Genomic DNA, 27,454 nt, shown 5'->3' with positions numbered 1-27,454 from the left:
GAATATAGTGCCCCTTTTTTTCCAAAAATGCCCAAGGTAAAATTAGGGGGGGGGGGAATATTCAAACGCTTTCCCCCCCGAAACTGAACCCTCAAAATTAGAGGGGAACTATATTCAGAGAAATACGGTATGTTTCGCACCGAAGGGACCATGTGCTTCTCCTTCGAACAGTTTAGTTTCGACCCACACACTGAGTACTTGCACTTTTTGGTGTCTTAAGCTGATTTTATCATTTATGTATTACGCTGTATATTCCTCTCATGATCGCTACACTCCTATCTTGTCCTCAAAATGGTTCAAGTTTTGCATGAATGGTAAACTGATGTGCTGAAAACTGAAGAGTATTGCCTGAGGTTTAACATGTTGGTATATTATACTTAGAGCACTGGTAAATTATAAACTTATCCATATAAATCCATGTATCCAAAAAAATGTAGCATGTGTAATATTTCAAATCCTGCTGCGTGAACGGGGGTGAATTTTTTCTAATCGTAATTCTTGTATATGATGATCTTTCCATTCTATTCGGGTTTTCACCGCGTTTGTTGTTTTTTTAATGACAACGGTTTCGCTGGCGTTACAGTCAGCGTCTTTAGGTCAAAGGTAAAATTTTTGGAAAATTTTTCCGCCTTTTATAGGCATAAAATTTTCCTCCTTATATATGCGGCGGCGGCTGCTAATCCACTGCTGCTCTCTCATTGGCCGATTGTCCATCTCTCATGCCTATAAAAGACGGAAAAATTTTCCAATTTCCTCACCTTCAACCTGAATACGCTGACTGCAATGTCAGCGAAATCGTTGTCACTAAAACACAATGAACGCGGTGAAAACCTGAATAGAATGGAAAGATCATCTAATCAACGCCGCGAAAATCTTCGAACCTACATTCTTGTATACGATGTCACACGACAGGATTATAAATATTACACGTACCGCTTTGTGCAGCTTTAGTGCAGGTTTGAGGCTCTCAACTGGTTGTGGCTTCTTGGAAGTCCTTTCTCCCTCGCATTGCCATCCTTGATGGACCGCAAGGGCCTAACACCTAGTACCATGAGCCTCGGTATAATTGCCATGGAAATTAAAGAACCTTGATAGCGTAGTAGTCTGCGCTGGCCCGGAAAGCTATAGGTCTGTGGTTCGATTCCCGGTCCAGGGGATTTTTTTTCTCATGGCAATTCTTGTATATTTCACCACCGTTCACGCGGTAGGATTGGAAATATTATTGTGGCTTCGTGGAAGTCATTTCTCCCTCGTGTTGCCATCCTTGATGGACCGCGAGGGCCTAACACCTAGTACCATGAGCCTCGGTATAATTGCCATTATAGAACCTGGATAGCGTAGTGGTCTGCGTGGTGGCCTGGAAAGCCGAAGGTACGTGATTCGATTCCCGGTCCAGGGAAATTTTTTCTCATGGCAATCCTTGTATAAAATGTAACATGTCGACTGTGGTGTTTTATTTACCTTTAGAATGCTATCGGATCAACCTGTGGGTTATCCATGGGTGAATTTTATTCTGCGTGGTTTGACCCACTGGTCATGCTTCAACTCAAGTTATCCTCTAGCATCTTCGTAGAAGTGGTGGTGGACTTTGCTAGTGTTCAGCGGCTATTGGTCTTTTCCTAGTTGTTCTATGTTCACTTTATCTTTGTGGGTGAACAGGTGTGGCTGAAGCAAGTGGGGATGAGGGGAGGGAAACTGGTTTCCCACTCAACAATGAATAAGCCGTGAATTTTGCATACCATGAAAAAACCTGGAAAGGGCTGTGAATTTCATTCATAAAACCTTAAAAATCTCTCAATCTTGATTCTACGATCGTGGAACTACGGTAGATGGATTGAAAGAAAAATGAACGTTTCGATCATGTTTCAAAGGTCAGTCACGTGCAAACATGGCCACGAATTCATCTGCACGCGTGTGTTCGAAGTGCAATTATTGGTCTGTGAGTCATGACAGCACATTGACCTTAGGCCTGTGTCAAAGCCAGAAGGCTGGTAACCAAAGTGTTCATTAACACTGCAAAAATTCAGACACTTCTTCACTTCTCTGGCACCCTGCTCTCTTCTCCATTTCTCCACTCACAACCTTTAGCTGGATCTGAATTTTGCCAGCGATATTTGTGGACCTCAGGAGAGAGATAGCACGTTCATTGCTGTGTTTGCATTCACGGTGTCTGTTGCATTTGTTAAATTTGTAGGTAACTTGCGGCCCATGATTTTTACGTCATCAATATTTCTGCCTAAAATGCCTTATCTACAAACCGTGAGTTTGAAGACATTTAGACTGCGTAAACCTGGAAAAAACCGTGAATTTTATAATGTAGATTGAGGAGGAAACCTGGGAAAGTTTCTCGAAATGTGACTCTCCCTTTGCCAATCGGCAAACAGCATCGTGAATCTGCTTGTAGAACAGTGTTGCCAAACCTCATGTGTTCTCCTTGCATGTCTGTAATAATTAAGAAGAGTTTCTATCAATTTTATTTTTTCTTTTGGGGTAAACTGTAGGACTAGATAATGTTCTAACATTTTTGTTATTGTACAAAAAAATATGCATTCTAAAAATATGCAAAAGTCATTTTATTTGTCTGCATTAATGTTTGCAACCTAGTATGGAAGAAGAATGTTGTAGACGTAGTAGTTTTCCCTAGGTCGAGTTACAAAGTTCACGAAGTTGACAAAATGGATAATTTTAACGGTGCCCAGAGTCATTCATTGCACTGGCGTGTCTACATTTTTAAATTTTTCATAAAACAAAAAATAAATTAGAATTGAGAATAAATTTTCCTTTGAAGTGTCGTATTATTTATTATTATGGAATGCCCTGAAGTCCAGATATAAATTTGCTAAGTACATTGGCACATTATTGTGATGCCGACAGTAGTCCTCAGTCAACCGCTGACCATTAATGGATTTGAGAGATTTGGCACTCCTGCTTGGGCATTAGCTCTCAAACTCTGGCCTGTGTTGGACCAATCAATCTGCAGGCAGGGGCATTTGCCCCAGGTTATGATAAATAAAAGGCAAGGACACCTTTAATCGAATGCAGATTTATGGATTACTCCATTTTCCAGGTTATCGCCACGTTTTGCGGTCATAAGTGACGACAGTTTTTCCAGGATTCCTCCAGGCGTCTTCAGGTCGAACTGTACAGGAATATGGTTTAAGATGTCATTGTTGCTGTCGTAGGTTATCAGGCGAACTGACTTCCAGCTGAAGGGTCCACCCTTAAGGTCATCAGTGTTCACAGGGGAGAAATGGAGCTGAGACTGTGTAGTGTATGAAGAGCATCAACACAATCAAATCGTATAAGGGTCTGAGACTGACATACACATAGGCTGCATTCCTTCCCAGTATTCATATGCCATCTGCATCTCAGGGATATAGTGTGACAATTGATCAGCAGTTGAAGGTGAATGTCATAGGGATGTCAAATATGGAGTAGAAAGCAAGTGAGCCATGGCAAAAATAGGATTGGGTATAGAGTTTCTTCGAATACATCGGTGAAACATGCAGATCCATGAAGGTCTGCCTGCAGGAGCACAAGAGGGCCACACAGAACAAGAAATTCAACCTCACAGCAGTTGCAGAGCATGCATGGAGTGAGCCTGGGCATTATATAATATTTGACGAAAATCATCGCAAAAGAAAAGAGGTATTACCGCAGGCTGATTAGGGAGGCAACAGAGACCATGAAAACGCACAAAAATTTCAATAGAGAAGACGGATACAATATAACCAACGCCTGGAAGAGAGTGTTTAGAAATCCAACCAATCACGGCGCAGCAGCAAGGGTAACCGGCCAACAACACCGCGGCCGCCAGAAGGGAGAGCTATATATACGCGGCAAAAACACCGAAAGCACCACTTTGACCTGAAGACGCCTGGTGGAATCCTGGCGAAACTGTCGTCACCTCTGACAACAAAGACAAGCTGGCAAGTGTTGCTGGCTTGAATCGTTCAATTTGAAAGATTCGTTCATGAACGACACGGCTCTAGTATCCGTAAGAACCTGTCAACCTACTCTATTTCAAATATTACGACGAATAGCAATTCACAGTGATAATTAATTTTTATTTTAATTAAAGGCATCTCTAATCAGTTCTATCCCTTGTTGAACGACTTGGAGGATTTGAATCTTCCATCATTCACTTTGAACGATTTGGATTCGGCGGATTGAATCTTCCATCAAATCGTTCATTTTGAACGATTCGAGCGGAAAACGTAGGCTCAATTCATTCTGTTCTTACCCTTGAATCGTTCATTTTGATAGATTCATTCATGAACGGTACAGCTCTAACGAACGATAACACGGAAAATGGAGAAATCCACAAATAGAGTGGTTTCCTATTATTTTTTTATTGCCTAAATCGAAAGATTATTACTCCTGGAGTACGTATTTCACGCCTTTAGATTTTTAAATGACGATATCTATTTTTCGCGATTAAATGAAAAGTGAAAATTTTCAATGCCGCGAAAACGCGACGGGTAAGTGTGAATGCCGGGAAAACTCCCGTGTGACGTCGTTCTGGTTCCCGCTGCCGCAAATGAGGTGACCTTGGGGCGAGGCTCTGAGCGCTGATAGGACGCAGGATGCTAGCGGGTAGCTGAGTACCTTGCTGGCTGGTAGCGCTTGGCTTAAATAAGGATAATTAATACCCTATTAAACGAGTGAAACTTTCCGACCTTAGCCAGTTTTAAAAGGTGATTATTAAGACATGTTTCCCTGAGCTCTGCGTCTCATGCATGCATTGGTAACCTCAGACAACGTATAACTCCTATCTTCTCGTATAGAAACTAGGTCCCTGTGACGTCACGTGGAGTGGCATCGCATGGGCGCCAATCTAGCCTTTTTCAAATGAGGTTAAAATTGTTTCTTTTGAAAAGTAATCAGACAACTCTCACGGGCTGGACTGTAGACTAGGTACAGGGAACAGTTTAATTTCTCGTAATGAATGTCAGACAAGACAACAGAATCGAATTATCTAGCCCTCTTTACTCTAGAAAGATTCAAAAACATGAAGAATAAAATGCCAGGTGATGTCAACATCTACTTTTGAGGTTGATGCAGCATCTTGGCTTGCATTGAATAAACATGAATATTGTCTATTCATTAGGAACGTGAAGTAATACATAAATATATTTAATATGGAGGCTTCCGCAGTGAGTTGCTTGGTGATTGTTTTCCGGGATATTTCCGTGTTGACTCATATTTTGCGGATGACAGTTTCGGGCACGTTCCAGCTCCGGTCTTCGGGTCCGAAACTGTCCCGGGTATGATAATTCTGTATATACCTTTGCTTCAACTTACGAGAATATTGAACCCATAGTAAGGACGAAAAGGTACAAACGGAGGCTGAATAAGAGTGATCTGATTCTGCAATCAAATGTCATCAATGATTACATTCAGGGTACACGATAACTCTGTAGCATGTTACCTTATCCAGATTAGGGGCAATGGTTGTGGACTCTATTCATAAATGGGCTAGATAGAGTGGTGATTGCGTCACAATTTTACACATTAGTGGCGGGTAAAGCAATTCCTCTGTTAGACTTTCTGCCCCATTAAAATTCTTACGACCTGCGATCGTAAGAATTTTAATGGGGCAGAAAGAGATTTCCAAAATACAGACTGATGAAGTTTGGCATAACAATCGGTGCGCACATGCGGGACGCCCTATGACAAAGGACAAACCTCAGCATGTTCATCAAGACAGAACAAAGCATTTTACCAAAGGAATACTGATAACTCACGGCGAAGATGTTGACTATGCAAATCACGATAAAAAATAAAAGATAAAACCTAAGTTTTAAAAACCTGTTTTTTAATTTTTTACCGGAGTTTTCCCAGCGTTGAGTAAACGCAACATTATGAAAATCATATATTACTTTGAAAATAATTTTTTATAATGAAAATATATCTTAATTAGGCCAAAATTAACTGGAGAATACGAAAAAACCAAAGTGAAAACCGCTACATACAGTCTGGGAAATAATGGGTTAAATGATGAGAGAATTAATTTCAAGTCTTTTGATCATAAGCCACGTTAACACGTTGCGTATACGGATGGCGAGAATTCTCGTCATTTTTTTTCCCCGAACGTTCCAGATGGATGACGAAGATTCTTGTCATTTAGGCACGACAACCTAAACAATTTTAAAGCGTACAATAGGTATTCGTTATTGTGTTTTCAGTCATTGTTCGTTATTCGTAATGAATTGATGCATCATAAGGTATGTTTGGGTAAAGTTATATTTTAAACATAAGCTTACCCTTAGGTACGCAATGTGTTGAGTCTAATCAAGTGAGCTTTTTTTCTTTATGTCTTCCCCAGGAGACGCAAGCAATAGCGCAACGCAGCTCGAACCTGAACGAATACTACGAGAGCCTGCGCAACAACGTGATAACGCTCTTGGAACACGTCCGGCTGCCCTCGAGCGGTGGGAACGGGAACCAAGGGGTGCCGACGCACCACCAGACGCCTCCCGGCACCGCCAATAGCAACAACGGCAGCGCCAACGGGAGCGGAAGTCCCCAGGGACAGGGGTACCACCCGCACGGCAGCATGGCCCCCTCGTCACCCGTGATGGGCCCGACGCACAGTGCTGCCAACCTTATTCACCATCACCCGCACCACTACCTGCACCACGGTGGTGCTCAGCACCATCCCATGCACCACCATTCGCCACATCACCACTCGCTGCAGGCACTGCAGCACCCGGGGATGCCTGGGATGGTAAGTTACCAGGATTAACCCTTTCGTGCCGGACCTTCGTTGAAGGAAATTCTTCCTCAATACGAGTCTCTTGAAAGTTTTCTTTACTCCTCTGTACGAAGCCTTTCCGCATCGACTAAAGGCAGTGGGTCCCTCCCGAAACATTTTTGGACCCAACTCGGTGGGGCGCCGATCCTTTTCCTAGGCCTCTGTCCCAGACCCTGGAGGGATTAAAAGCCCCTTCCTAGCACGAGTCCGCGGTCAACTAGCTAAATTATTAACGCAGAATATATGCAAATACTTGTTGTTCGTATCGATTTTTTAAAATTCAAAATGAATTTCATGTTTTTTCTGAGCGTGCAGAAATTTTAAAGGAAATTCTAACGTTGATATGGACGGATTTAGTATATTTACTGGTTGGTCTATAACTCAGTTGATATTAACGTTAAAATTTCATTTTAAATTTCCATGTGGTCAGCAAAAAAAGATGAATCCATTTCTAGCATTGGATTTCAAAAGTATGCAACAAATATTTTTGTGGAAAACACACTGCAAATAACAGTAGTTGACCGCACGGAGAGGATAGGAAAGGGTCGACCTGAGCGGCCGAAGATGGGACTGGGCTCGCGCTAAGGCGGATCGTGAGGGGCGACCGCGTCCGTGGGTCTATTGTGTCCGCCACGGTCACTTTTTTCGACCCCTGCCGCACAGGCGCGGCATTCGTTGGCTAGGGTAAGAACATTCAGGACGCACTGGTGTGGCATTCGTAGTTGAGGAAAAAAAATCCTCGCCCCACAGGTGCGGAATTTGGCGCGAAAGGGTTAATTGAGGGTAGACGAGAGTGGGTCAGAATGAGACGTGGGCCACTTTGAGACAGTGAGCATATTTAGCTTTATGCAGTGGAACCACGTTAAAGTGAGTACAGGCTCTTGGGAGTTCCCTGCCGTTTCAAGAGATAGCAGTGTCACTCTGTTGTCATTAGGGTGGTTTCCTGTTGTTTCTTTATTGCCTTAATTGAAGATTATTACTCTTTGAGTATGCATTTCACGCTTTTAGATATTTGAATGAGGGTATATATTTTTCCCGATTAAACGAATAGTGAAAATTTTCAAGCAGACGAAAACGCGACGGCTAAGTATGAATTCTGGGAAAAGCCCGAGTGACGTCATTCACGTTCCGGCTGCCACCGTTTTAGGCCACCTTGGTGCAAGGCTATAAACGTGGCTACAATGCGTAACGTATGTTACCCTGCTAGCAGTTAGCACTTGGCTCAAATAAGGATTATTAATATCATATCAAACGAAGGAAACTGTCCGACCATAGGCAATTTTAATAGGTGATTATTAAGAGATGTTTCCCTGAGCTCTGCGCCTCGTGCATGCATTGGTAATCTCAGACGATGTAAAACTTCTTATATTACTACTCATTGAGCATCTAAGTCCCTGTGACATCATGTAGAGTGGCATCCTATAAACACCAATCTGGCCTTTTAAAAATACGGTTAATTTATTTATTTTTATTTTATTTTATTCTCAAACCACCGGATACAGCTCTTGTTGGCCATTTTACACCGGGGCGTTCAACAAATGTAACAAGTAAACGTACACAAACGACCATGCCCTGGACCGGGGAAACCTACCCAGGCGGGACTCGAACCCGCGACCTCTTGTTTGGCAGGCGAGAACGTTACCTCGCCGCCACCGAGGCCGGCAAAATTGACAATTGACATTCGTCTAAAATGGGATTTGTGTAGTAGAAATTAAGTTCTTACTTCAAAATGAAAGAGATTAAAGTTTTAAGAAATGTAAACATCGTAGAACACTTAATGAATTATGCTCAATTGATGACAATTAAACAGTTGAAAGGACAGAGTTGAAATAGCAAATTACATACATAACCAACAAAATGATTAGCATTAAACAAACCAAAGCATAGCAGTAGCGATTAATGAGTAGTTTGAACACTAGAAAAACTGTAAGTACAATGAAAAACATATTTAAATATAAGGAATACAAGACACCATGAAATTTTGAAAACATGAGAAAAGGTTAGCTAATCACAGGTTGAAATCAAAATGGAATAATGAAGGAAACAGAATTACTCACATTTTCATCACCAAATGCATTTCATGCCCATGCAATTTAGTAATAACCAAGATCATTGAGACTCGTATCCTTCATCGAGCACATTCCAAAATCGTAAGGGACAATGTTAGCAATAAAAATGTCTGCAGTTAACACTAATAACTATCAATAAGCCTCAATATCACCTTTGTTTACAACGAGATTCAATATGGCAGCCCCCAGTTTATTACTGCCCAGCAGACTGCCCAGAAAAACAGGCTACACCAGCGCCTCTATGTTGGGTAGGCCGTTGGACCACTGGGGCTCTGGAAAAATCAAAACAAAAGAGGTTTTCTGTACGATATATCGCAGTTCTGTTGCCCCCTTGCAACAGGAGTAATAATCTTTTGATTTAGGCGATTAAAAAATAATAGGAAACCACCCTATTGTCAAACGTGTGAGTCAAAACAAATTTAAAATGTGCCACAATCATGAGTCAACAATCCTAAGGTCGTTGACTCATAAGCCGACGCACCTTTTGATTGCGATCTCCTGCTTCCTAACCTTTGCATTTGATGAGAAAAGTATTGAAAAAATATAATCGGGCTCAATAAAAAAGTAATAGGAAATCACCCTATTGTTTCCTTTCTATTCTTTCCACTGTCTACAGTTTCTCTCTGGATCTTTCCATTTCTACTGTAATTCCAATCTGCGCCCCTTTTCTCTCCTCAATTTCTCGTCACAGCCTCCGCTGAGTGGCGCTTCGAATGGCGCTCCGGGGATCCACCCGCAGCTGGCGGGCCTGCACCCATCGCCCGCCACGGTGCACCACCACCAGATAGCGCAGGGCGCCCAGATCGCCAACCTCCACCACCACATGCACCACTCGTCGCCGGCGCCTCCGGGCGGGCACCAGCTCCATCACCACCACCACCCCTCCAACAATAACGGATCATCTTCCTCGTCCTCGTCGTCTTCTTCGTCCTCCGTCTCCTCCTCCCCCGAGAAGATAAGCCACGAGAACTTCGACTCGTACATCACCAAGCTGCAGACGCTGTGTGGCCCTGGTGGGGGACAGGGGACAGCAGGGGGCGGTGGAGGGGAGTACTGCCCCCCTGAGGAAAACCGGCCCCTATACGAGACAGTGCGATCGGCCCTTCAGGACTTCACGGTGCTGCCCACGCCCATCTAATGAGGGCTTACTGCCCAGAGTAAGGAGAACGTATTGGTGAGTGTTTTTCCATGTAGAGTGAAATGTGTATGTAACGAAATCCTGCAGACTGTAGATAAAAAGGTGAGCTCCTCAGCCTCAAGGTCCCCTGTTACGGCCATTGGAGTTTTTTCATTTCCTACAGACTGCCGAAATATGTTCGTTATACTGAATTGTCGTTATACGGAATATTACTTTATACGGGAAATTTCGTTATGCGGGACATAAAATAATTTTGTCATACTGAATATGTCGACTGGGAAATGAAAAAACTCCAATTGCCGTAATGAGGGGACCTTGTCGCAGGTGTAAACAAAACACTGCGTTGGTATGCTGGAACTGGAAGATTTGCAGCAGTGACCAACCTCAGCTGCTCGACCAGAAACCCTTCACAAACACTCATCCAATGAGGGCTTACTGCCCAGAGTAAGGAGAACGTATCGGTGAGTGTTTTTCCATGTACAGGCATCCCCCTGTGTTACGTATGTCTCGACTCGCGTAAATCCATGCTTGCGTAAGTGATAACCGTGTTTCAAGTGATTACGTTAATTTTTTAATGCGAGCGCGATGAAGTAGATATTCGCTCGTACACCCAATGGTAGAAATAATAACGAATAGTTATCAAGTCTTTTACGTGCTAAACGTAACAAAGTGACCCATTTTTATCATTCCTCAAAGGAATTTTCATTAATTTCTGTAGAAAACTCGCTTATAAAACCCCAAGTCAGCAATTGATGTGAAAATTTGCACTTCTGGTGATGGAAGTGGTTGCGCTCACTACTGTACGATACAGCTTGATATACAGAATACACACCCGAACTCCGACTTTTAACTATTTAAAAATTGTAACCTTAAATTTGGACATTTCCATCTGTGGAATTAAAAGAAAAAGAAGTTCGAGCAGAAATCTTTATTGCGGAAAAGAATTGGTTAGTACGTAAAGACATTGAAATTTTGATTGTTAGTAATGAATGCTGCGAAAAAGTGAAGAAAAAGTTGACATTAAGTGCATACTTTTTTTACATGTTTCTGGCGACTCGGTTACCGTGTTGTATTGTGCAAAAATTTTACTAAGCTGCATTTTCTCGTTCTCTCATGTTGTGTGCAAATGTAAATGAATACTGTGTCATTGAAAGCTTTTCCCCACTAACTTTGTTGCACGTTAATGACTGAGTTGGCTGAATAAAAGCTCACTTTAAATTAGCTTCGTGCGTTGGAAATACTCTTCGATGTTTCCAGCGAAGTAAACATTCAAATGATGATATTTTCTCGGTATTTTATTGAGATATGAGAGAATGAAAGTTTGTTTGTGTGCGTGAAAGATTGAGTGAATGTGCGTGTGAATGTATCTAAGAATATAGTTATTTACTGGTATTTTTTTGTGTGTTATTTGCTCGTAATCCTAGACATTCCTACGTGTATTAACTGTGACAGTGAAACCACCAGATTCATCAATCAACATAATATATAAAAGGCAGAAGATATAATGATTTAAGGTAGGTAGACAATGCATTCTATGTGCCCTTAGATCGCAGTATAACATAATGAATCAATTTAAGTATTCAGTTAAGTAATGTAGTGTTGAGATACCGTACTTTCCCGAATCAACGCGATCGGTCAACCCGGGAATAATATTATGCATTTTGATTGGCATTTCTCGAGATGCAACTCTCAGACTATATTAATGTTTATTGATTTTGTATCTAAAAACGTAAGAATACGTGGTAGAGTTCATGAATATCGCAGTGAATTGAATAAAACTTCACCGAGAATTAACGCAAATTTCTCCACGGAGAATTTCACCGCACCGATCAAAATCTCTGAAGCACTAACGCAAATGTTCGACTCGCGTAAATTTCGACTTGCGCAGAGTCTGCTGGAGCACATCTCGGGGGGTGCCTGTACATTGTCTAGGTAACGACATTCTGCAGACAGTAGATAAAAAGGAGATGGCCTTAACGGGGGGACCTCGTTGCAGGTACAAGCAAAACACTTTGTTGGTATGCTGGAACAAGAATATCAGTGACCAGCAGAGTGCAGAAGACCATAGCAGCAGTGACCAATGCCAGCCTCTCTAGCAGAAACCCTTCACAAAAACTCGTTCTACTATGAAGGAACCTGTGCAAGGGTTTTGGGTGGGGGGGGGACTTGCTTAGGCTGCTTTCGTCAAGTAAACTCATGCCCAATCACTCTCTTAACTCCGAAGGAACCTTCGTGAGGGTTTTAGGGGGCCTCGCTAAGACTGCTTAAAATCAACAGATTTGGGCGTTACTTGGTGGAACGATGAAATATTCATGGTGAAACAAAACTCAGTACTATTCCACTAACTTTTATTTTTACAGTCTACTAGTTTCGACGTTTACACCATCATTATCAAGACTAACTGAGCAATAGCATACAACATCCAGCCTTATTTATCCATCCAACATCCTTCCCTCACACTATTGTTGGATAAATAAGGCTGGATGTTGTATGCTATTGCTCAGTTAGTCTTGATAATGATGGTGTAAACATCGAAACTAGTAGACTGTAAAAGTATAAGTTTGTGGAATAGTACTGTGTTTTGTTTCACCATGAAGACTGCTGAAGTTAACACGTTCGAGACGGATGACGAAAATTCTCGTCATTTAGGCGCATTAAATTGTTTAATTTTCAAGCGTACAATACGTGTTCATTAGTACGTTTTCAGTTGTTGTTCGTTATTCATAATGAATTGATGCATCATAACGTTTGATTGGGTAAAGTTGCTTTTTAACCATGTTTAAACCAAAGGCATTATGCCCTAATAGTTCCAATCTCGGCGATTCTAGGAATTTTAATACCCCGGTACGCAACGTTTTAAGTTCAGTGCTGGGGTTGGTCACTGCTGCGAATCTTCCCCTTCCAGCATACCAACACAGTGTTTTGTTTATACCGGCAACGAGTTCCCCTGTTAAGGCCATTGGAGTTTCTTCATGTCCTACAGACTGCTGATATACTGAATCGTCGTTATAATGAATATTACGTTATATGGGAAATTTCGTTTTGAGGGGCAGAAAATAATTTTGTTGTACTGAATATTACGTCATAGGGGAAATTTCGTTTGCGGGACGGAAAACATTTAAAATTTAAGGATTAAAACAGACTCAAAACTTATTCACAATATTCTAAATTCACACATCGATTGTCCTGATTTGCTTTCATCCATTAATTTCAGAGTGCCTTGCCGACCCACTCGTACACATTCCTTGCTCCATACGCCTATCCCTAGACTATCCCTCGTTAGGCGCTCACTCCAACACCGCCTTTGCTCCTTGCTCAATTCATTACCAGACAATATTGACCTGTTTTTTCTGCCCTTAAACTCATTTATCAAACTCGCCATGTCCCATTCCTCAGCAAGTAAATAAACCTCCCTCTACACCTCCCTTTCCTCGTGCCTTCTATTTTGTTCTTTACTATCCTATGCCACTGCTCTCTGTTCAAATTTTTTATGTTAGAATTTTATGTTTGTTACTGCGTCACTATAAATTGGCAGAGATGCTTTATGTGAGCAACTCCTTAAAATAAATAAATAAAAATAATTTTGTTTTACTGAATATTTCGTTACCGTGGCATTTGTTATAAAGACATTTCACTTTATGTTGTCAGTCCATTATAACCTTTTTCCGAACTGAAGGCAGGTGACCTTGAATGTGCTAGAGGGCCACCCACTCCTGCAGCCAATCACAGAAGAGTGGCAGTTGAAAGTGTGTGTAGGAGACCTCTGTTTCTCTCCAACTCTCGTGCAGTGAATATCACTCTACAGCTTGCAGCGTTGCCAAACTTAAGTCTGCCCCTGAGCCTTGTTAATAGTCATCGCATAGGAAACCTTAATGGGAAATTGTCTGTGAGTAAAATTATGTAGGCATGGTGGGATCCGACGGCATTAACTGTATTCTTGGGATGAGGACAGTCTTGCCGGAATCGATTTTTTTTTACCAATTTCAGGAAGCAATAACAATATTTAGGAAGTAAGATATGCCGTCGCATGTTCTCTGATAAATTCTGTGCATTTTGGTACCTCATTTGTAGAGTTTGGTTGCGTATAAGTTGAGAAAAAGGTATCTATACAGTAGAAACAATATATGTAGAAGATTAATCGTAGAATTTCATTTAAAAATTATAAACACTGCTCAACAGACAAAAATTCAACTGTGTCAACTGGTGTGGAATCTTGGCCCTAGCATTATAACCTTCTGACGGATGATTCTCTCTGTATTTTCAGGGCCACCTTTCAGACTTGAGGCAACGCAACGTCAAGTGTGGTCTTGTGGAACACGGGGGTGGCTCTGCAGGAATCTAGATGGATGTGTGTTGTTGCGTCCATCTTTGCTCACGGAAAAAAACTGTCAGTTTGATAAGTATTGGCTGTTAATGTGTATGTTGTAATCCTGTTATGTAATTTCGACCTTTCGTGTTGATTAGTGAAACTTCACCCTTATGGTAGTAGGAGTGTCATCAGTGGCGCTGACAGGACAGCTGAACGTTCCCTGAGTTTAAGGGAACTGTGTATTTGAACGGTTCCCTAACACGGGAATTAATTCTGCTCATCAAAAAAGAAAAAAAATGCCTGCTATTAGGAAGAGAGTGACTGCTATTAGGAAAAGAGTGACTGCTCTTTCAGTTTGCTCAGTGTTTGGTGACATTGTGAGCAGTGAAAGTTGTGCAGTGAGCTGTTATCCGGCATTGGGAGCGTTCCTGCTCATTTGGAACAACTGCAAAACTAGGGGAACACTCGTTCAGTGAAGAAGAGCAAACAGCCCAGTGTTTTGGTGACTTGGTTACCCACGATTCGACAGCGTTGCAGTGTGTGGTAGGCTCCTTCGTGTCTGTTTGCCAGTCGAGGGCAAGGCAGTTGAGCTGTTCATTCCTCTCTTTGCCGACCAACTGGTCTGTCTCTGTACCCTCAAGCGTATGGATACATGGTAAGGGGAGAACACTTTTAAATCGCTGGGAAAAATACTCACCATTCCAAGTATTCCTGAAATTTTCAGAGTGACTGCGCTCAGTGTTGCACTGTTATTCATTGCTGAAAGAGCGTAGAATTCAAGTAGTGGTGTCATCGTGCTTGAATTGTTCGGAAGAAGAAATAATGAATTTGATGTCAGGAAGTAAGCAGTGTCTGGTTGGTTTAAAGTTAAAAGGTTCCGTTTCGGACATTTCCTGAAAACAATTCTTAGTTCGGGAAACAGAGAAGAACGTACTTCCAAGGCGGAGTCGATGAACCCAAAGGTGGATGGTGTAAGTTTTTGGTAATGAAGGACAAAACCTAATTTAAGCGACATTTGGCATCGGTTATGCCGCGGTTTGGTTGGCATCGTTGAAATACAGATCAGTTACCAATTACCAGTGATTTGTCAAGGAAAAGAGGGGAGCGTGCAACTTGAAAAGTTCAAATTCATGATAGTCAGTACGGTGGAGTTGGAACGAGAACGCATAGTCTTACAATTTTGTTGCAATAATCCATTCCGCATAAGATAATGCAATACTTATGTCGAAGATTCATTCCACATTAATTGTCGTGGGAAAAAAATTCTCCCGAACCTGAAATCGAGCGTCAGATCTTTGTATGATGTTTGGCTTGACATGGTTGACCTTATTATTATTTCTTAAATGAATCTAAAATTTCTTATTGTGAAGCCAAGGAATACAAGTGATTTTTTTCTCGACAGAGTTAATTAAGTTAATTTAAAATCGCGAAGTTAATTGTTAGAATAAATACACAAAAAATTCGTAACCAAAGGCATACAAGTGAGTCTCTTTTCTGCGCTGACATCGAGACGAAAATCTAATGCACAGATAAACATATAATTGATCTCGATTGTTTTCTATATTTAATTTCTGTACCCAACTCAGTATAGAAAAAAGATATCACTCATGTCCCCTTGGCTTTCAACCCACTCAAATTCAGATTTCTCAGACCATTCAAATGAACTTTGAATGATCGGGACTTCACTGCACGTGTAGAATTCAGTATTGTTTTCATTCAATCAATATTTTTGGCTGTGTGATACGCATAATGTGTATTGTTAATATTTTATTTTTCAAGATGCAGTGATGGCCTCTGAAAATACTCCTCTAGTCTTTTAAGTGTACTGTTATGAATCTAGTCAGATGCTGATGTTAAGGTTGTGATTTTTTTGAAAAAACTTATTATGCATTCACTTTTAAAGACTGTGATCTTAACATATTTTTAATTATTTGCTGATTATTACATTCCTCACGCGAACAAGGCCCATGCTCAGCCGCCGGGAAAGTGTTGTGTCCCAGTATGCATGGGCATGAGACGGCAAAATAGCCCCTGTTCTAATTTCATTCCTGCATTCTTGCAATTCCATGCCATTTTTAGAAATTAAAATTCATTTATAACGTGCACAATCCAGTGCCCCGTGTAAAATGGCGTCGAGCATTGGCCTGATGTGAACATACCGATCTCTCTGCGTTTATTTGGTGCTATTATTTATATTGAAGTGAACGTTTAACTTTAGTTTCATTGTTTTCTCACGCAAAGTTTTAACGTATTTAATTGTCCTAGCCATCATTCACGACAAGTCAACCGTGTGAAGTTTGTCTTGGCTCTTGTAAAAATTTTATAAGAAAGGCACATTTCAGGGAAGAAAGTGGAAGGTGTATTTGCTGTCAGAAGTATGCCTAAATATTTTGCAGATAATGTGGTTTTTTTGATTTTTGAATAAATAGGTATCGTTCAATCCTTGTATGAGGGGAAATCGGAAATCTGTTAAGCCATCTGCGGACTACGGTCTGTTTTAGAGTTTTAACAGGATTAACAAACAGCAATTCTGGATGAAAAGTTCTCGGGCTTTCCACCGGGTAATAAAATCCTTCTCCGCCGACGTTTCGATGTCTATCAGGGGCATCATCCTCAGGGCAACTGAGTACTGACTAGTCGCCGACGTTTCGATGTCCATCAGGGACATCATTCTCAGGGCAACTGAGTACTGAAGTCACTCAGTTGCCCTGAGGATGATGCCCCTGATGGACATAGAAACGTCGGCGGAGAAGGATTTTATTACCCAGTGGAAAGCCCGAGAACTTTTCATCCAACACCTACGCCGGGAAAACACCCGATTATAAACAGCAATTCATTTTTATTACATGGATTACTTTCCAATCTGCACTTGTATAAGCTCTCTCAGTACACAGTTGGTTCTGATTCTCCACATTCCATCCCCATCGATGGGACCATTAATGCATCTTAAAATTTTATTTTATAGATATATCTGCATTTTTTTATATCTTCCTTTGTCATTTCCAAGTTTTACACCCATCCAGGAGCACATTTTAAAATGACGTCATATTAGCATCTCTTCGTCGGAAGCAATGCTCCCATTATTTACTGTCATACTGTGTTCGGTGGAACGAACGTAAAAACCTGAAAAATGGGTAAAAAATTCAAGGCAATACTAAAAAAAAGAATCCACTCGTGGATAATGTGAAATAAAATATAGGAGGTTTTAAATCTGTGGGAGATGAAATCTATACTTTTTTTTTTGTGTGCTAGGAAAAAAGAGTTTGAAGACATGAAATGTCTGGAAATGTAAATTATGGAATTAGGAAAGGATGCGTAGTGTGTAAAATGTATTTGGGTGGTTATCTGTAAGTGCTACGGAAGCATCCCATCGCTAGGCATATTCATGAAGGAAGTGCGGTTTGTTTTCATTTAAATAGTTGCGCTTCGGAACACAGTTTTCCTCCCGGGGCACCATCTACTGATACATTGAGAAGTTACAGCAGCATTTGTTTTGTCTTACAAGTCTTTCATTTAAATATTTGCGCTTCGGAACACAGTTTTCCTCCCGGGGCACCATCTACCGATGCATTGAGAAGTTACAGCAGCATTTGTTTTGTCTTACAAGTCTTTCATTTAAATATTTGCACTTCAGAACACAAGTTTTCTTCCCGAGACACCATCTACCGATACATAGAGAAGTTACAGCTGCGTTTGTTTTGTTTTACAAGTCCTTTGCATGTCCGTGCGTGCAAACGACAATATCCGCTACAATCCTTTGTCCTATCAGCTGTGAAGTGCATTCTGTCGTACGATTCTTGTATGGAAAAGGATTGTCGGTTGCTGAAATTCATCAGGAGTTTCGCCTAGTTCATGGACTGACGGTTATGAGTGAAGGAAAGGTTAGACATTTGTGTCATGAAACCAGCTTGATACAGTGGCTTGGTAGATAATGTTTCAAAGCCGAAGAGGAACTCAAGAATGGTATTGACACTTGGTTCAACTCTCAGGCAGCAAGCTTCTATGCAGAGGGGTTTAACCCTTTCAGTGCCAGCCAGCCGATCTATCGGCCCGTGGGGTATGCGCGAAGAATGCCACGGGCCGATCTATCGGCCGGGTGTATTTAAATTAATTTAAAAATTAAAGATTTTTCCCAAGTTGTACAGAAGAGATAACAACATACAGTGCAACCTCGTTAAAGCGAGTACGGGCTATAGCGAGACCCCCGATATTACGAGAGATAGCCGATGAACTGTCAATTGACCCTATAATAAGCATGTTTAAAAATTCGTTTTTTTATGAGGACCTTTTGGTGTTGGCTCTCGCCTTAGCGAGGGTTTCACCGCCGGAAAAACTTACATCAAGACTCCTTAATCGCTGTAATGGCTAGCGATCTGTTAGAAATGAAGTTAATGGAGTGATCAGTCCCAAATTTATGTGGTCAACTGTCGTTTGATAAATAAGTAGTTAATTTTGGTGAAAATATTGTGGCATTAGCATTCGCGAATGCTTGATCTTCTTTTGTTCCTCGGGCGGCAGAAAGCAGTCGTCAGCATACCCGCACGTCCATGAGTTGCATGAATAGAAAGCATTTGATGGCAGACACCATGGCCAAGAAAACACCAAACAATTAGTCGTTGTTTGAGTAAGGAAATTTAGTGATGCAAAAACACATCACCTTTCGTCTGGATTTATGCTTACGTTTATCAGACAGAAATTTACGTCACCGCACCACTCTGTTCCTGTATAACTGTTCGCAACAGGTATACATATTGGCTGTTATTTGCTCCACCTCCGGTAAAGCGACAATTTGCTATAACGAGTGTTTATTGGTGCACTGTGGGGTGTCGTTTCATCGAGGTTGCACTGTAGGTGAACTTTTCAATCAAGGACTTAAGTATTAGAAGTTGGAATTTAAAAAAAATTAGCTTCAACACATTCGTATTAGAATTTTTATAAAATTTTAAGTAAAATCGTGCAAATTCATCATAAAAGCCCTGGCATTCTTCGCGTATGTATACCAGGTAAAAAAAAAGGCTGGCGCTAAAAGTAAGGTTAAGAAGCTGTTGTATCGGTAAGAAAAATGCGTAGAAGTGAACGGCGAATGTGTAGGGAAGAGGAGTAGGTTTGTAGACGACTGAAAGTGCCAAAAAAAATGTGTTTGATATGAGTATATTGTTTCCTGTGACCCAACAGCCCTCACTTCATGAATATGTACTTGATCAATAATTTGTAAGCATTCATTGTGTTGATTTGAACCAAAAAAAAAGGACCACAGACTCTTTTGAGCGGTACGTTGGAATCAGTGCAAGATGAGCAGAACAAAAATGAATGCATATACAGCATTATATATATAAATATATATATACATACAAAAATATATATTATCATAATATTAAATGAAAGAAATTACAGTGGATGGTGAAACGGAAATTGTATATTGATATTGTAAACATTTGTAGATGTACGAAAAAATGTATTTCCTCGGAAAACGTGTTTTATCTCGACAAGGCATGTGCGTTTATTAATTTATTTATTTTTTTTGCTTGTCAAGGGAATTTGTAGAATACCGATGAGGATGATGACTCTTCTTCTATTGGACAGCAGTACAATATTGCTCAGTTGTATGCGTCTGCCTGTTGCGTGATTGGGTTTGCGTGTTGCGATTGGCCTAGCCTTGTGTGAGTGAAGTTTGGGTTTCCATTTTATTCTATTCTATTTCTAGTCCCAGAAAAGAGACTTAACATTCCATAATCTAGTCGACATTGCTTTATCTGCATTTTTTTTAGCTTTCCTTTGTATTATCATAATGTAATTATTATAACGGAACGTCTGTCTCAATTGTTTTACTTGTGATATACTTTGAAATATGAAGAGGATCGCATTTTTCTCATTTTCAGCCCTTATTCAGGTATTCATAAGAAATATCACTGGCCGTAACCTTTTCGCAGATGAGTTGATGACATCAGAAACTCATGCCAAGGGGTCCACCAATTTTTCAGCTTCTACACAACCTTGAGAAAGGGCCATTGCGTGATCTCAGGAGTTTGCCATTTCAATCTTGTTCCCACGTGCAGAAAAAGATTTGTGCTCCTTTATCTATTTCCTCTGAGGCTGCATTTCGATGGCCTAGGTCATTTCTATTCATTTTAAGTCTTCGGTTTGCATTATCATTGTATAAAGTAAAACCTCTTTATATCGTAATGGAGGGGACCAAAATTTGGGCCATTTGAACCATGGAGATTCACTATAGAGAAATTTTAGTGATAGGCACCATTTTTTCATATCCTTTGGAAATGTAAGGCACTACTGTCTTTTAAACCATTGTATTTATGTGTTTAAACAAAGATGCATGCATCAGCAAACATATGCACATTTATTATTTAATAATTACAGAAAGCGAGCGCCATCGCTTGATTTTTTCCATGATTCGAGAGAAAATGATGTGATCTCTCTCAATTCAACAGTCACTTAAAATGATTGGGATAGTTGGATACCTTTTTTCTTATTTACTGTTAGGTATGCTCTCATATTGAACAAAATGGCCACAACTAATGATTAACATAAAAAATTACAGCATAATAAGGTATATAAGAAAAAAAAGAGGAACATTTATTGCTGAAAATGTCATTCCATGTACATAGCTGCATTCACAGCTGCATTAATGGTCTCTAGTTGTCTCGGTACGAATAGCAGAGGTAGTTAGGCCATCTCAGGGGTATCTCCTTGGTATGATAAGTGGAGGTTTTACGAGATAAAGAGGTTCACTACAAAGAGGTTTGCCTATAAATTTACATGTAATTCAGATGGGACCGTAGGGGTGGTATGAAGTATGGAGGTTTACGATGTAAAGAGGTACACTACGCAGAGGTTTTACTGTACTAGTCAACAATCCAAAGATTTGTTTGATGCAGTTCTCCACTCTATTCTCCTGATCTTTTCACACATAAATACTTATTCTCTTGAATATATTTCTTTTCATTCGACGTCTTCCTCTTCCATTCTTGCCCTCTTTACCAGAATCTTGTCCATCTAAGATTGTCTCCATCAGGTCATCATAACTTGTGGCTGTGTATTTTTGTCGATTTTACTTCTCTCCTACTCTTCTTAGGACTTCCTCGGTCGATCCATTTGATCCTCAACATTCTTCTACAGCACCACATTTCGAAGGCCTCTATCCTTGATATCTCCGCTGCTGTCATTGTCCAAACCTCACTTCCGTATAGGAGCATACTCCAAATTTAAGTTCAGATAAATTGTTTCCTCTCTTTTATGTTTAAATTTCCTGCTGTGAGCAGGTCTCTTTTGGTGGAATGCTCTCTTTACCTGGGATATTCTCTGCTGATAATTTATTTCTTGCTTATCCTATCGCTAGTGATCATTCTTACCAAATAACAGAATTCATCCACCTGTACCAGTTTTTGTCTCCGTATTTTCATGTTGCTCTTTACTTATTCTTTTCTGCTGCATTCTAAATATTGGTTTACTTTCTCCTGATACCTTCAGCTGATATTTACCCGTAAGCCTATTCATATTAAACGTATTCTTTTGTTCTGTGTAGAGTTCCAAGTAGGTTTTTCTTTCGAATGGAATTCTCTCTTTGTCTGAGCCATTCTGGCGTTCTAATTTCTTTCTTCCTTCGTCCATCGCTTGTTATTCTACTTCCCAAATGGAATTCACCCATCTCTTCCACTGTTTGTTTACCTATTTTGAATGTCATTCTTGATTTTATTCTCTTCTGCTGTGCGCTAACAATTTAAGTTTCCTTCTAGCATATTTTCAGTCCACATCTACCCATTGTGTTACTCTTTATTTACCAGAATCTCGTTCGAATCCTTGTTTGGAGTGAATGTTCCTTGCGTGCGTGACTGTGCGTGCTTGTTGAATGTTTAATTTTTGTGTTCTGTCCCCCGACAAAGAAATGTGAATTTGGATCGGGACGAAAACTGTGTTGTCACATGACTTTTCGATGTGTCTCCCACGCTGTACTCCGAAAGGGAATGCGTTGTTGTCGCACGCAAATCGAACTGTCCGTGAGTATACTCATACCATGTATTTTGTATCGAAATTGATTGCTGATGACATTGTTACGTGACCAAAACACGTCAGCACTAAAGGTTGTAAAACAAAAAATTGTAAATGTGAATAAATAAATAATTGTGTATAGTTGACATGAATAAGTCAGAGGTAAAAAAATAAATAAAATTAATACCTAAAACAAAATAGCTTTGGACGTGATATCTGTTAACATGAGTTGTAATGACCACAATTATATGGATTATGGTTTTTTGGCGTTAAATAAAAGAATTATTTAAAAATTTTCCAACGTGAGTAGATTCATTTTCGCGCATTCGATTTTGTCTATGTACAAGGGTGAGTCAATATGTAATGCAACACTTTTTTTATGAAATAAAGGTTGTTTCATGCAGCATTTTAATACACCATGTTATATCTTAATCTTCTAGGTACGCAAACCATAGCAGTAAGAAATGGCTTCCACACCCTGTGATTAGACATGATTAAACCTTAACCAAGATTAAAGCTTAAACCATATCACTCCAAAAGAACCACAAAGTTACTGACATCTCTGTGTATGGTCCCGACAAAGTTACCTGCTGGGTCAAACTGCCTTTCATTAGAAACATTTCGTATAAACTCCAGAATGTCTTCGCTAAAAATAAAAGTAATTACAATATTTCATTTTATAACCCATTGACGCTTGACAAGATTTTATTCAATTCTTAGGACAAATATGATTGTATGGACAAAAGTGGAGTGTACAAATTAAAGTGTGAAGACTGTGGCTTGTGTTGTGCTGGCCAGACCGGTAGAAGGTTTAAAGAGCTTTTGTCAAAGAACTTTTGTCAATAAGTGAATGAACACGGAAGAAGTTTTATATGTTATGACGGAAAATCTTGTTTTGCTAATCATTAATGCCTGAATTACTATTTTAGCAATTTTGACATAGATATTTTACTTTGTACAGACAAAGTGTTTAAATTAGATTTTAAGGAAAACTTGAAACCGCCAATAGCCGGGATGGACTTTGTTAATGATGTTTTATTTTATTCTGACTCACCTTTGTTAAAGTTAAGCTTCCCCATGACGTCAAAACCATCACCTTAACTCACGCTCCTCTTGTTGTATGTCTTCTGGTTTCGGCCTTCACTCAATTGTTCACATAAACGATTTCCCCCTCCCACTCCCCTCACTCCAATTCCATATGCCCCCCACCTCCTACCTTGGCCTTTGTATAAATACCGAGAGAGTGTTGGTTGGATAAATTTGCATAAATCTTCAACTTATTGAATTTATTGATATTATTTATTGATGTTATGGTTGATTCAAAGAGTCAGGGGCGGATCCAGGATTTCTTTCTGGGGGGGGGGGGGGGGCACAAGGATATCTCGTAATACAAAACGAACACAATGATAATGGAACCGAATTAAAAATCTTGCATATTTTTGAGGGTCTGGGGGGGGCAGTTGTGTATTGCAGTTGCAGTGACCCTGGCGAAAAATCAGACACTTCTTCACTTCCCTACCTCACTGCTCCCTCCATTTTGCCACTCACGACCTTAAAGTACACCTAAATTTTGATATCCACATGCCCCCCCCTCCTGGATCCGCCTATGCAAACCCACACGGAAAATAGATATCTATAGATATCTATATTTTGTCTATTTTCATCTACGGATAGATGTATATCTAATAGATGCCTATTAGACATCTATTAGATTTGCAGGTGACAATGGCTGGTTTTGGATCCATCTCCGAAAGTGTGTTTTAAAACGCGATTCTTGAGCTATGGAAGCGATTAAACATTTGATTAAGGGACATTTTTTTTGGTCCCTTACTCGAGTGATTACGGACTTAAAAAATTTTGCGACGCGTAGAACCATGCCTGGCGACTATGCCAACTGTATCTATATTTTGTCTACTTTCATCTACGGATAGATGTATATCTAATAGTTGCCTATTAGACATCAAGAGTGTTGCATTTGCAAAATTAGTCTCGTTATCTAATTTTATCCAATGGTTAATTTCGGTGGTTATTTTATTTTCATTACTGCCTCTGTTTTTCTCCAGAATGTAGATGAAGATGTACATGAAGTCTCGACTCTATAAGTTACAACTGGTCCGGTAAAAGTTGCATCAATCTACAACTTATTGATTTTAATGATATTTATTATGTTATTATTTACTTATGTTATGGTGGATTCAAAGAGTGTTTCATATACAAAATATGTCTCGTTATATAATTTTATCCAATGGTTAATTTCGGTGGTTATTTTATTTTCATTACTGCGCCTGTTTTTCTCCAGAATGTGGATGAAGACGTACATGAAGTCTCGACTCTATATGTTACAACTGGTCCGGTAAAAGTTGCTTAAATCTTCACCTTTATATTCATTGATATCATGGTTGATTCAAGGAGTGTTGCATTTGTAAATCATGTCTCGCTATCTATCATTATCCAATGGTTAATCTCAGTCAGGGTTCCCACTCAACCGTGAAAACCTTAAAACCGTGAATGAGCCGTGAATTTCATCTACCGTGAAAATACCTGGAAACAGCCGTGAATTTCGTCATTAAAACCTTAAAAATCCCTCAAACTTATAGAAAAATAACTACAATTGACCAGATCAAAAGAAAAAAAAAGATATTAAAATCATGTTTCAAGGTCGAGTCACATAGAGAGACATTTATCTCCACACGTATATTCGAAGTACAATAGGGAAGTTTCCTTCATCAAAGAAAACGATAGGCATTGATTGCGATTCGTTACCCACCATCAGTGTATTCATAATACACAAATTATTTGGTTTTAGAAATACCGGTTTAGACGAAAGGCAATGGTCAATTTTATCCTCATTTGAAAAAGGCCAGATTGGCGCCCATGCGATGCCACTCCACGTGACGTCACAGGGACCTAGTTTCTATACGAGTAGATAGGAGTTATGCATCGTCTGAGATTACCATTGCATGCATGAGGCACAGAGCTCCGGGAAACATGTCTTAATAATCACCTATTAAAACTGGCTAAGGTCGGAAAGTTTTCTTCGTTTGATAAGGTATTAATAAACCTTTTTTAAGCCAAGCGCTACCATTCAGCAAGGTACTCAGCTATCCGCTAGCATCCTGCGTCCTATCAGCGCTCAGAGCGTCGATCAAGGTCACTTCACAAGGAGAGAGGGGGAACCAGAAATGCGTCGCACGGGCTTTCCTACTTACGCGTCACGTTTTTGCGCGCTTGAAATTTTTCACTTTTCATTTAATCGCGAAAAATAGATATCGTCATTTAAAAATCTAAAAGCGCGAAATACGTACTCCTGGAGTAATAATCTTTCGATTTAGGCAATAAAAAAATAATAGGAAACCACCCTATTATTGGTCTTTGTGCCATGATGACACATTGATCTTGAGCCTGTGATTGGAAGACCGGCGAACGAAGTGTTCATTAAGTCTGGCGAAAAATCAGACACTTCTTTACTTCCCTACCTCACTGCTCCCTCCATTTTGCCACTCACAACCTTAAGCTTCACCTAAATTTTGATATCGATAGGTGACGTCATGAGAAATAGCACTTTCATTGCTACATTTGAATTCGAGGCGCCTGTCGCGGTTGATAAATTTTTAGTTAACGTGCAGCGGTGATTGTTACATCATCAATATGTATGCCTAAAATGGCTTATCAACAGAACGTGAATTTGATGATGTTTAGACCGTGAAAACCTGGAAAAAACCGTGAGTTTTATAATTTAGTTACAGTGAGAACCCTGCTTGATAATGACAAAAGATGTCGAAGCCATGGTCGGTCGTTAAATGTTAAATTGAATAATGTGGAAATTACCATTTGTGTTTTTATCATGGATATAGCAATGTTCCATAAAATCAAGCCTCAAACAATTTCATACTTTTAGTGTAAATTACTTTTCATGCATTGATAAAATAAAGAGCAGTGCAGCAGAAAAAAATATTTAAAAATAGCTTCATGTTATTTGTGGATATGTGTGAACAATATTTTGTACGGATTAATACATTTTGTGCAAAAGCAACCAACGCCATTGCACTATGCGAATATTGTGCAGTTGCTTCAATTGCAGATGTAATTGTTGACAGAAACATTCATCTTGCTTTTGCTATTAGTCAGTTATCTGGACAATTAAAGCTTGAAGATTAGTAGAAGTCATCATTTGGGAAAGAGAAGACGTGTGGCACTTGAATTGAATTTCTATCATGTTGAGGTGTGAATGTTGGATGGAGGACCGGCCCTAGCAGGTGCGGGGCTAGGGGCGAACCTTCAGTGTGGGGCCCTTCACTTAAAATATTAAACTTTATACCCCATCTACAAACTCGAGCATTTTGAGTCCCTACCACTCTCAGGCTAAATTCAGACTTCGTATTACGCCGTAATTATTCCTTTTTCATAATATTATTTTTTGTCTAGCACGGACTTAACAATACAGTAATAGTTGAAATTGCGTTTTCAAAACTATCGTATATTTTAATTTTTTTTTCACGAACGCAGGGCCCGGCGAATTCTATGAATATGACCTCTATGATTGGGAATCTTATCGTTTTTTCTTATTTTTCTTCACAGTGGAATATATGCTATAATTTATCAACCACGTATAGCCTGAGGCATTGGATTTGTGTGGTGGACCTAGTTAAGTGATTATCGGCGTCTTCTATTGAAAAATGCTCTTCAACTTCTACCACACGAGCGTGCGTGCTGCGCCCGCTCCCAGCAGGCTTCCCCCGCTCTTTTCAATGCAGGTCCACGGAGGGATAGGCGCGTTTGTAATGTTAAAATGTAGAAAAAAGGCAGGGTCTTATGTACAAATTTAATTGGAATGTTCATGTACAAATTGAGGTCAGAGGACCTCTTTAAACACAACATTGGAAGTAATTACACTATCCTCTCTGTTAAACGCACATGATGACTCATACTTACGTATCAACAGGAGACTTGAATGTGGAATCAGCCACATTTTCATAAAAGTTATTTAAAGAATGCGAGATATTGTTGCAAATGAACAAATGTATCAGTTTTTGCGCCGTTAACGTCAGGAATATTTACAGTTTTTTTGTTTTTTTTTTTTTAATTTAAAAACCAATTTTAGGAAACAATAGCTATATTTGGGAAGTGATATATGCCGTCGCATGTTCTCTGATAAATTCTTTGCATTTTGGTACCTC

The 27,454-nt window shown here is 40.0% G+C and overlaps 1 protein-coding gene across 3 annotated transcripts in view; it reads left to right on the top strand.

Annotated features, from left to right (window-relative positions):
- The window catches only part of LOC124172875 (protein dissatisfaction-like), a 67,453-nt gene extending 51,930 nt beyond the window's left edge, over positions 1-15,523 (top strand). For all 3 annotated transcript variants that reach the window (XM_046552378.1, XM_046552379.1, XM_046552377.1), the window contains 3 exons: positions 6,329-6,730; positions 9,518-10,000; positions 14,229-15,523. In XM_046552378.1, coding sequence (XP_046408334.1) covers positions 6,329-6,730; positions 9,518-9,964 — 849 coding nt within the window. In that variant the 3' untranslated portion in view covers positions 9,965-10,000; positions 14,229-15,523. The remainder of the gene's footprint in view (positions 1-6,328; positions 6,731-9,517; positions 10,001-14,228) is intronic.
- The last annotated feature ends 11,931 nt before the right edge of the window (positions 15,524-27,454 follow it).

Source organism: Ischnura elegans (assembly GCF_921293095.1).
Source record: "Ischnura elegans chromosome 13 unlocalized genomic scaffold, ioIscEleg1.1 SUPER_13_unloc_3, whole genome shotgun sequence".
NCBI lineage: Eukaryota > Metazoa > Arthropoda > Insecta > Odonata > Coenagrionidae > Ischnura > Ischnura elegans.
The sequence above is the reverse complement of the archived record's forward strand: the minus strand, read 5'-3'. Positions and strand labels throughout refer to the sequence as shown.